Source organism: Condylura cristata, unplaced genomic scaffold (assembly GCF_000260355.1).
Source record: "Condylura cristata isolate star-nosed mole 26May11 unplaced genomic scaffold, ConCri1.0 scaffold00020, whole genome shotgun sequence".
Taxonomy (NCBI): domain Eukaryota; kingdom Metazoa; phylum Chordata; class Mammalia; order Eulipotyphla; family Talpidae; genus Condylura; species Condylura cristata.
The window spans coordinates 17,425,286-17,437,095 of record NW_004567121.1 but is presented as its reverse complement, the minus strand read 5'-3'; the positions used below and the strand labels follow the sequence as shown (position 1 = coordinate 17,437,095).

Below are 11,810 nucleotides of genomic sequence, written 5' to 3'. Positions count from 1 at the left end.
CGGCTCCCCCGGCCGGGGCCCGCGCCTGGGCTGCGCGGCACTCCGCAACGTGTCCGCCGCACAGTACGTGGGCTCTGGCTACACCAAGGCCGTATACCGGGTCCGCCTGCCCGGCGGCGCCGCGGTGGCACTCAAGGCGGTGGACTTCAGCGGCCACGATCTGGGCAGCTGCGTGCGCGAGTTCGGGGCACGGAGGGGCTGCTATCGGCTGGCGGCCCACAAGCTGCTCAAGGAGATGGTGCTGCTGGAGCGGCTGCGGCACCCCAACGTGCTGCAGGTACCAGGGCGAGGGTGCGGGAGGTGAGGGTGCTGGCAGTAGGTGCCCAAGCTGGGTTATTCTGGACGAAAGAGAACCTTTGCTGTTATAAAGAAACGGATCCCCAGTGGCAGAGCCCATGTTAAGCAAAGTGGGAACCCTAGTCCTTCCCAATATAAGACCCTGTCTCTCGCATCCCTTTACAGCTTCCACACTATAGCCCTTGAAGACAGACAGGACAAAGGGACCCAAAACTCAGGCCAGGGGTCTGTTAAGAATGAGAATCCTACTTCTGGCTGGAACCAAAGTGTCAGTGTCGGGCACCAGCGAAATAACCATAGTGAGGCAGGGCGAAGTCCCTGAGCCAAGACCCTAACTGCAGTCATAGAGACCCCCTTTCTTGGTGGAAGCTGAACCTCATTCTCTCAACTTGTAAACAGTTACTAGTTTGTTTTTGAAGGTAGGGTGAGGCAGTGACGAGCTAGAGAGAGATCCTACGTCAGGCTTGATTCTCAGAAAATGCCCCAACTCCCTGAGCCACCCAGAAGCCTCTGGAAAGACTCAAGAGGTTGGGGTAGTAGGCCAGAAAATGCAGAGCTTCTCTCAGAATCAACTGCTCTAGACCTTAGAGTGGGTCCTTGAACCACTTGGGGAAAACTCAGGGTCTTTGCTCACTTCTGGGGAGAACTGGCTAAGGGTCTGAGGATCTGGATATCACATTTTCTTAGCGAATGTGGCCAAGAAGTTGGGAGGTTGAGAAAACCAAATGCCCAGGTTTCTATTAAATAGCACTCTGCCTCTCAGAAAGAGATGAGGCCCCACCTTGTCCCCTTTGGGCTAGACTGAGAGAGTTGGCCTCTTGATACACAGTTCCTTTTCTCTCCCAGGTCTCCATCCTTGAGTTGACCCTAGAATTAGTCAAACCATTCCCTTTGCACATGTCTGAGCAGACTGAGGGGAGTCCCTGATGGCTTTTGGCCCAGTGAACATAGGGCGTGTGCATACCCCCAGCAGAGGAAACATGTTCATGCCTTCCACCTCCTAACCCATGGAGTTTAACCATTTTACACCTGGCAGAACTGACCAGAAACCCAATTCTTCTTCCTTAGAGTGAAATGAGGGACACCAGGCCTAGGGTGGGCATTGCCGGATAGGAAACAGAGAGAGCTTTCATCCTGTTGGCTCCCAGTCTCCTGGTCAAATACTTGGAACCAGGTCCTGGGCCCTGAACTAGTTGCAGGAACTGGGACATAATCAAAACTCTTGGGTGGTTATGCCCCCGTAGTGCAGCTGACTCTGTCCGGAGCTTTGGGGAGTGAATGGCTGGTTACGTGGCCATTATAACTGGGAGGATCTTGTTTGCTTGTTTCCTCTTTGCTCTTGGGAACTTTTGGAAACCCTGGGGAATCATCCAGATTGTGAGGTGGTAGAGAAGGTTTTGTGTGACTTAGCAGGACATTACATGTTAATTGACTCAAGACCCCCACCTCCCTTGGGACAGATTTGAGGTTTGATATGCTTTCCTGTCGCTTAAGGAACCTCTCACTCACTCACCCCACCCAACTTCCTGCAAGTATCTAGCTAACCAACATCACACATACCATAGATTAGTCTTTCACTTTAATGTCTGGCCCCCAACCCCAATTCTGAAGGCTCCGAAGGGGGAAAAAACAAAACAAAACAAAAAACACTTCATCGGCATAGTTTTCAGCCATTCCCTTACTACACCTAGGCTGGGTCTGTCTGGGGTTGGCTGTGACTCCTACAGCATCGGAGACTGGTCACTTGCCTAGGGCACAGGGTTACTAAGGTGGGCAGGAACGCAGGTTCTTTCTGTTGAGGGGAACAGTGAAAAAGTACCATTGGGGGAGGAAGGGATCCCTCAGTATGAGTTTAGGGACTGCTTTAGGGGTGGTCTTCCCCTTTTATTTCCGACCCCCAGACAGTATCCCTCTGGCTTCTTCAACCAGGCTACATCTGCTGCCAGAGAAGCCTGTGCAGTAGGGTCTTCCTGCTTTGGAGTCTTTAGGTGGATGTAAAGGGAAATGGAATTAATATTGTTCTAATACCTTTTAATCATTTAAAATTTCAACCCACCCCCCTCCCTTGACTGTTCAGTAAGCTGGGGGACAGCCAGATAATGATTCTTAGAGTTTCTGCTCCTGCGGGCCACCAGAGTCTCCCTACCCACTCAGACTTAGTGCTCTGGATTCTAATAGAAAATGCCCAGAGAGCATGCCCCACTGCACACCTCCCCTGCCTTTCTCTGGTCTCCCGGGACTGCCTGGGGGAGACCTCTCTATCCAATCCAGTCATCCCCAACCCATCCCTCTCCCTCTCTCACACCAGCTCACTCACATGATAGATGCCTCTGTAGCCTAGGGTCAAAGGGCATGAGGGTCTTCCCTCCCTCCCTTCTCTGTAGTCCCAGGGCCTGAGGCCTCAGTTGGGGCCCTGGTCTGCTTAGGCCCAGATTCTGGCCCTGCTAGAGTATATTTCTTCTTCCAAACGAACAAAAGATGCGACTGAAATGCTCAGCCTCATGCTTCCTGGGGGGGTTAATGGTGTCTTTTTATTTTTTCCTGAGGGGTGTTGATTAATACCTCGTTAACAGCGCATTTAACGACCTCCGGGTGTTTAATAACCTTCAGAAGTTTCCCACAAAGGCTCAGACTCTGGGCAAGAAAATGAGAACCAGGCCCTAGGGCTGCTCCCCTTACCTTCCCCCGCCCCACCAGGGTCTGGGGCCTCCCTGGGCTGATGCAGGGGCAGGATGGGGTGGAGGGTGGAGAGAGTGGGAATAAGAGGGCACCTGAGACTATCCCGTCCCCCATGTTGCAGTCCTAGTTTGATGACTGACCCTGAGCAGCACCTTCACTCTGCTCAGAAGACACTGGGGAAATAGCTCCAGAGAAGGGGGGCTGAAAGAGCACTCATGGATGAAAGCAAGTATGTGAGGGTCTGGAGAGAAGCTTTAAGGGTGTGAATGATGGCATAAAAGGTGACAGTATGCAGTGATGTCTAGCCCATGAGTTTGTATCCCCGCTGGGCTTCACCCAGCAGCTCTTCCTAAGCCGGCCTGGAGAACTGCACCAACTTCTGTGCTCCTGCCCCACCCAGCGCCAGCGGCTTTGAGCACCATCTGACCCCTAGCTGATGAGCTGCAGGGGTGGGGGTGGGGGGAGGTGGAGAGGCTAAAGGCAAGGAGAAGCAGGGCTTTCTGTAGATGCTGCTTTAGGTGTTAGTGACAAAGTAAGGCTGTACTAGAAGCCCCTGACCAGCTGGACTGTACTGAGCCCCTCCCCCAGGTCTTAAGGAGTGGGCAGTCCTTTGTGACTATGACCCCAAAGAACGGATATCCCCTGGCAGCCGTCCCATACAACCACCCCCAGGGATAGATGCAAAGTCAGCCTAGGATTTGCCCCTTCCTTACTTATCCTTAACACTTGTTACCAATCCTGAGGGAGCTTGCTTTTCCTCCCACCTGAACAGAGAAAAACTGAAGCTGCAGAAAGTGCAGTAGAGGAGGACTGGAGCAAGGGAGGAGAAATAATAAACATTTGCTAACTTGTCAATTCACACATGGTATTTTTCAAAAGAACCAGGCTGTGCAATCAGAGCAATGATTTCTATGATTTCTAGCGCCTGCATTTATTAGCGGCAGGTACCTTAACCTTTCTGAGGTGGTTTCTTCACCTACAAATTGGAGGTAATTGTACCTAATTCTTAAAGTGTATAAGAATTGAATTGTGTATACAAAGTAGTGCCTGCAGGTGGTTTACACATGGTGGCCAGACTGCCCCTTTACCTGAGTGGTAAGAAGTAGGGTGCTCCTGTAACAACAGTAGAAGCTCTAGCTGCAGGGACAGAGGCTACACTGCTGATTCTTCTGGTCTGAGCTAAAGCCAAGGCCTAGGAATGGCTGGGGAAAGAGGGAGGGGGCATGTCACAGCCCAGCCCTCCTCTGTCCCAACCCCCACCCTGTGACCTAATGACCTTTCTTGGACCTCCCCCAGCTCTATGGCTACTGCTACCAGGACAGCGAGGACATCCCGGACACCCTGACCACCATCACGGAGTTGGGCGCCCCTGTGGAAATGATCCAGCTGCTGCAGACTTCCTGGGAGGATAGATTCCGAGTGAGCAGGGAGGAGGTGTTGGCTCCTTGTAGGGATGGTTCTGCCTTAGAAGGCCAGTCCTGCAGAACAGCTCTACTCAGTGAAGGGTGAGGGAGGGAAGGACAGAGCAAAGCTAACTCAGCCATCAGCCAAGAGTTAGAAAAAAAAAAAAAAAAAGCAAGACATAAAGGATCCTAACATTCCGTGCTCCTGCTTCCCTCTCATAAGCACACATACATGCATTCAGCTTGCTGCAGGAGGGCGCTGTACACTGCACTCAGAGCTGCAACTTCAGGGCACTTCTTAGCCTCAGATTGCCCTGCTTCCCATTTCTCACTGGATGTTACTTTCAGGGTCAGGTGAGCCCAGGGTTAATAGAAAGTCACTGGCTTCCTCTGTAAGGCCTCTGGCCTCAGCCCTTAGTGAGCACTGGGCCTTTTAAGAAAAAGGCTAACCCCCAAGCAAAGTCTAGAACCCCAAAGGAGGGAATCCTGGAGTCTCCCAGACTCCCACCCAGGAGAGAAGCAGTAAGCAGCCTGTGTCTGCTCCTCAGATCTGCCTGAGCCTGGGCCGCCTCCTCCACCACCTGGCCCATTCCCCGCTGGGCTCCGTCACTCTGCTGGACTTCCGCCCCCGACAATTTGTGCTGGTGGACGGGGAGCTAAAGGTGACAGATCTGGATGATGCACGCGTGGAGGAGACGCCGTGTGCAAGCAGCACAGCCTGTGTCCTGGAGTTTCCAGCCAGGAACTTCACCCTGCCCTGCTCAGTCCACGGCTGGTGTGAGGGCATGAATGAGAAGCGCAATCTCTACAATGCTTACAGGTGATCTCCACCTCTGCTGAGGAAGCCCCGAAAGGGAGACTGGGCCCAGCAGGGCCTGGCAGGGAGAGAGCCAAGATGGAGTCTGGGAGGCCAGCCAGGGCAGGGAGACTCACCCTTAACCAATGGAGGAGCAGGGGCGGGGAAAGCCTTCCACCCAGTCAAGAAAGGAACATTCAGGCTCCTGACGAAGAAGCTAAAAATAGTCAGGTTCAAAGAGAATCTGGGTGGCAGTTGGAAGCTTCTTAAAATAGTGTTAGACTCAGAGCCTCTGGCCAGTAGGAATGGGACTGGCATGGCCTCTTCCCACCCTAGCCCTTGACTTCTAGAAGCTCTTCACCAGGGGCTGGTCTGACACTGGACAGCCAGGAGGATTATGTGGAGTAAAGGGTAGAGAAGTCCTGGGGGTAGACAGTTAACAGACAAATTTCAATTTGGTGTGATTAGTTGTGGCCTTAGAATATGCCTGGTTCCAGACCCTAAGCCTGAGGAGACTGTGGCGTACTCGCCAGATATGCCTGTTGGGTTGCCAAGTTGGAGTAGAGGAAGATTATCCCCAAACACTGAACCACTGAGCCCCTGGCTTTTCCCTGTTGAGCAGGTTTTTCTTCACATACCTCCTGCCTCACAGTGCCCCGTCCTCACTACGGCCTCTACTGGACAGCATTGTCAATGCCACAGGTGAGCTCCTCAGGACCCATCTGTTTCCCATTACTCTGCTTCTTGCCCAGGAGGCATGGGGTCAAGAATGACCCATGTCAACCCATGGTCCAGAAATCATCACTTCCCAAGGTGGCATTCTGTCTCAAACCTTCACCCCAGTCCATCTGGGCTGGGCTCAGGAGGAAGAGGCAGCTGGCTGCAGACTTCAGGAGGGAGTTGAGGCCCTTGCCCACTCGCTGCCACTCTGCACTCTGCAGGAGAGCTCGCCTGGGGAGTGGACGAGACCCTGGCCCAGCTGGAGAAGGTGCTGCACCTGTACCGGAGTGGGCAGTATCTGCAGAACACCACAGCAGGCAGCAGAGCAGGTGAGTGGCCCTGGCATGGATCCAGGGGCTGGGCTCCCAGGGAGCAGCAACAGGAGCTCAGAGGCTGAGTGACTCATCCCTCTAAGGCTCAGTTGGAGTAATGCAGAGACCCCTGAATGTGTAGTCTTCACTTTGAGAGCCCATCTCTAGCTGAGCTAGAACAACTATAATTCTTCCTTGAACTGGGGAGTGGGTATGGTGGACACTCATCCTCATCCTCTGGATTATTCCAAATCCCATTCGTCCTGACTGTGTGACACTGAACAAATTACTTATACTTTGAGTTTCCTTTTCCTCATCTGTGAATTGGGCTCAATATTACAGGCCTCATAAAATTCTTAAGGGGATTATATGCCAAGTAAAGTGTGAAAACAGTTAGTTCAGTCCCTGTTAAGCAACTGGAATACAATATATGTTTGCTTCTTCTTTCCTTCCTCTACACTTCTGGGGCGAAAGGGGCAGCCACAGGTGGAACAGAGCTTGACTTCTAAAACCAGTCAAGACGTCCCAGAGCAAGGGGAAAATTCCAACCACTAATTATGGGTAGAGGCCCTGGGGTCTGGTCATAGTTGGCAGGGGGCAGAGGGTGGGCAACCTCCATATTCAAGGAGCTCTGGCCAGTCTTAGGGGTGGGGGAGCCCTCGTTAGCCCTGTAAATAAAGTTTAACGAGGTGAACAATGGCTGGCCCTGTCCCTGAGGATGCCGTTTATGGGGCTATAAATCACAGCCTGCCCTGGACTTTGGTCTAGTCCCTAGTAGGAGAAGGAGGCAGGAGGGCGGGTGGCCAGAGGCCCAAGCCTTTGCATTATCAGTCAGAGCTGGGGCTCCCCAGGCAGCGGGAAAGGCTGGGGTGAACAAGCAGCCTACAGCTGAGCAGATTCCATATGAGGGGTTGGGGGGGTGGAGGGCAGTTTCAGGGCCCCGTCTATGTAATGGGAGATTTCAGATTCTTCCTTCAGCCCTTCCCCAAACATCAAAGCTGTGTATTCCAAAATGGTAATTTTTGTATTTTACATTCATTTGCATGCCTCTTGACTAAAAAAAAAAAAACCCTTACTGCCTTCCTATCTGAGGAGCTTGCCTAACCTCTCCCTAAGGCCAGGAAGAAGCAAGCGAGACTTGGGTGCTCTAAATTGTTGCTACTCCGAGTGTATGCTGGTTAGAGATGTCAATTCCCAGGCCTTACTTCAGCCATTCTGACAGATTATGCATTGCAACAAGATGCCCTGGAGCTCCACATTCACACTGAAGTTTGAGAAGCCCAGCTTTACATATCAAAAATGCCCAGCCCAGCCTCCGCAGCTGCTGTCTGTGCATTTATACTTTTCTACCATTAGATGCTGCCTGGGCCAGCTTGTGTGCCCTTAGGTTTGGAGGACATATGTCTCCCCAAAATCACGTCTGACCCTGGACTGAGTGACCAGCCCAGTTTCATAATGGTAGCTGCCGCCTTCTCCATGGGTGGTGGAGGGGGTGAACTTCAGCTTTTACCTTGGAAATGAGTCTCCCTGCCCTTTTCCGGAAGTAGCCCCATGCCCTCCTGCCTGGCCACACAGAGTTCTCACTCAGCTCCATCCCCCATCCACAGAGTACCAGAGCCTCCCAGACAGCACCATCCCGAGGGAGGACTACCGCTGCTGGCCATCCTACCACCATGGAGGCTGCCTCCTGTCTGTGTTCAACCTGGCTGAAGCCATGGACGTCTGTGAGAGCCACACTCAGTGCCGGGCCTTCGTGGTCACCAACCAGACCACTTGGACAGGTGAGCCAGTGGGGAAGGACATCCTGAGGGAGGTGCATGGACATCCCCTGAAGAGACTGACAAGTAGTGACCCCATCAGATGCCAAAGATGATAAGAAGACAAGGATCTGCTACTTCAAGGCAGTCACATGAAGGAGAGTAGCTCTGCCTCCTGGGAGAGAACCCTCCAGTCTGTCCTCTCACCTTTCACCTCTGCCCTCAGGTCGGCAGCTGGTCTTTTTCAAGACAGGATGGAGCCACGTGGAACCTGATCCCAACAAGACTACGTATGTGAGGGCCTCTGGCTGACTCTGAGGGTCCGGCTGAGCAGCTGACCACCCCTACCGCTTGCCCATGGAGGGAGTGACTTGCACTAGCAGCACTGCATGTGCCTGGGAACCCCTGCTGACAAGGCTGACATCCCAGACAGAGTGAGGTGACCAGGACAATGTGCAATAATGCCAAATGTTAAAATGTGAGTTTACCCAGCTAGGTATGGAACTGCTGGCTCCAGGGCCAGGAATCACAGGGGACTGACAGACTCTGTAACCCTCTGGGCTGCGTGCAAGGCTCAGGCTGGTCTCCACACTGGGGTCTCCGCCCTCCAGGGACAGTTCCGTGGGCAGCCCCATCACTGTGTTGATGTGTGAGAATGTAGCCAAAGCCCTTGCTGCTGCTGCACGTGCCTCAGCCAGGTGGGGCTGCGTGGGGACAATCTGTCACGGAGCGTTCTCTTAGCCAAGCTCTGGACCGAAGACTTGGCATGACATGCTCCAGGATGCGGGTGATTCTCTGTACCTGGGGGGGGCGCCCACTGGCCACCTGACAGGGAGCTTACGGGCCAGCCAGGGTGGGGGCAGAGGAGCACATATGGTATGAGCCAAGTCATGGGGTCGAGGAGCAGGTTGCCATTTGGGCCAAGACCCGGGGGGGGGGGGGGGGGGCCGGGGCCTTTCTGCCTCATTTGCTTTCAGTGAAAGCCACAAAACAGCCAAAACCAGCCTCTCCCTGCTCCCGGAGTTTGTATATCCAGAAGCTTTTGTACTTCTTGTTCATTAAATGTTTATTTTTGTAAAAAAAAAAAAAAAGATGAAGAAATAAAATCAATCAATTAATAAAATAATGTTTTCACAGCAAAGACTTCCCAAGCCACGGCTTTTGAGACTGATTCATCCTCAGTAATATCTTTTATATATACTTGGGAAGATAGGGTGTCATGGGGGATGACCTTTGAGGAAGTGAAATCTCCATGACAAACCCTGAAATTGGTAATACATGTTTTCATGCCCTGCTCCCATGGTGCCCACCTGTTTTGACAGAAGACATGCGAGACTCCTTCTTCCCCCAAGGAGGTTTGCATTTTAACACACACCAGCCTAACCCAAAGGAATGATGTCCTAATGGCAGGCTGTCAACCACCTCAGGGGACTCGGCAAACTCCAGTCTGGCCCTGCCCATTATCTCACAAGGTAGTGGCCTCTTCTCTTTCCCAGAACCTTTCAGAGAGTGGAGAGAGAGGTAGTCTACAGAAGGACCAGCACCCCTCCTCCTGGGTTTTGGGAGGGAGAAGCTAGCAGGGGAAGGCCAAGTGTATGGAAGCCCAGTGTAAAGACAAAGACCTCAGACCTTAGAGTCACACTGGAGCCAGACAGCCCCAACATGGACGTAAGGCTTCTGACTTGAAATGCCACATCCTCTCTCCTGTACACTATTCTCCCTCATGAGTATTCACAAAGGTCACAAACCTTTGAAGGCTTTACTCAGAACAGGATTTCTTCTCAGTAGCACAATTTCTCATGTAACATGTTCCCATAATAATGGGTGTAGAACTCAGAACTGGCATTAGCTCTGGAGTCCTCATCATGGACACTGCTTGCACACTCAAGTTGCCTCACCACCAAACTCAAATCTCCAACTCCTCTTCTTGTGGCCGGCTACTTGGGCTTCATGATTGTGAAGGGTCACAGACCCCCAGAACCTCACACAATGATGCAGCCCGTACTCATCCTCAGTCCACCCCCCTCCAAGGCATCAGCTGCTAAACCTCTTTCCCCAGCAGAACTCGCACTATAAGGCCTGCCGCCATCCCTTGAAGAGTTAGTTTGCCATGCCTTTTTTATTTTCCTGCCAGCTAGTCTGGGGCCTTGAAGCACTTTACTAAGCTGGGTCTGAGGAGTGCCACTGAGCTAGGACAGGAAAGTCTGCAGGGTCTGTGAAGTTCAGAATAACAAAGACCCTGATTACAGTCAGTAGAGAGTCTGACAGGGCACCAGTCATGTGACTCGGGAAAAGAGAAGGCTAAAGATGAACCCTACACTACTAGGCTTCTAGAAGTTTCTAGATAAGGGATTCACTGGCCCATGAAGAAGAACAGGCTCTGGCTTTAAGGAGATAGGATTATCTTTCCAATTTTACAGACCTGAAAACAGCCAGGTCACAGCTGCTGGGGGACTTAGTAAGCATTCATTTCCAGCCTTAACTTTCAAGTCTGGCCCAGAAAGGAGAACTGCAACAAGAGGAATCTATGCTAAAGAAGCCCTTCTTTCCTTGAGTTATAACAAACAAAAATGAAAGTTCAAAGGTCATGAAACTTTAGATTCACCCACAGGTGGCAATAGTAAATAGCTTCGTCCTCAGTGAGTGAGCCTTCCCTTAGAACCTATTTCTGGGGACAAAAGTGACCAACTTAGCCATGCAGAGTAGAGAAAGAAGGACATTAGCAACCAGGAATAGAGAGGTGATGGATAACCCGAAAGGAAGGGGAGAGTGAGTAAAAAAGCCTGAGGTAAAAATCATTGCTCCCCCAGATGGCATTTGCATGTAGCCACCTGTTTGCCTGGGAAACTTTGCCTTCTGGGTATATCTTATCGGCTCCTGATAGGAGCCAGGACTATCCTGTGCCTTCCCAAAGTCTGGGTTCTTTCCAGTCCATATCATCGCATGTGATACCCAGAGCTAGTAGATGGAAGACAGACACTCACCCAAATGAAGCCTCAGGTGATGGATGCCAGAGGAGGAAGTTGGAAGTGGGCCCTTTCCCGCGTTGAAGAAATAGGAAGCAGCACAAGAATCAGCATTGCTCCTGATTCCTCAGAGTCTCCAGAAGAATGCTGGTGAACCCTGCTTTTTGCTCACAGTGTGAGCTGGGCCATGACAACTCCATCTCTTCAACTGCAAATTTCAGATTATTACTATCGGCTTCACAGGCCTGTCATGGGAATAAATGAAATTACATGGTAAAGGTCTTTGCCTATTGCAGCATCAGTGGATGGAAATACTGACTGACACTCTCATTGATCCTGCCATGAGCACATGGAGCCCTCAAAGTTCACCCAAGGCCTGGCCTGGATGAACAGCCCAATGACACCACAGCCAGACTGTACCCACACATCGCCTCCAACCCCACAACAGGGAGCACTGCCATCCTCCAGAGGAGGTGGAGCTCAGCTCTCCGGGTCAAGAGCCCTGGGAGTTGAGTGTGTGGCAGACAGAAGGAGGAAGAGGATTAACATGAAAGCAGAAAATGGGATTAGGGGGCCTCAGGGTAATGTGCCCACCCACCCTTCATCCATGACAATGGCTTTCTGCTTTTGCTCTGTGACTTCTGAGTGGGAAGCATGTAAAGCTTGGTTGCCCCCTGCTCCCAGGGGGACTGCTGAGAAGAGAACTGAAGATTTGAGCATGAGACTACTCAATCTGTGAGGAGGAAGGGCCTAGCTGCCTTTATGTGCACATTCTCATTTAATCCCTTGGCGACTCTGAGATAGGAAATGGCCGGGAGAGGTGAAGAGCTGGCTTCAGGCCTAAGCTATTGCTTCCAGAAGCCTATGTTCCTTCCCCTCCA

At 51.9% G+C, this 11,810-nt stretch overlaps 1 protein-coding gene across 1 annotated transcript; it reads left to right on the top strand.

Moving 5' to 3' along the window:
- Nucleotide 1: 1 nt before the first annotated feature.
- On the top strand, nucleotides 2-9,112 carry PKDCC (protein kinase domain containing, cytoplasmic; the record flags this gene model as incomplete). Its single annotated transcript, XM_004686259.2, has 7 exons — nucleotides 2-277; nucleotides 4,273-4,395; nucleotides 4,928-5,199; nucleotides 5,798-5,877; nucleotides 6,117-6,224; nucleotides 7,814-7,987; nucleotides 8,190-9,112. Coding segments are annotated over 7 exons (1,119 nt in total), but the record flags the coding sequence as incomplete, so codon positions are not given.
- Between the last annotated feature and the right edge of the window lie 2,698 nt (nucleotides 9,113-11,810).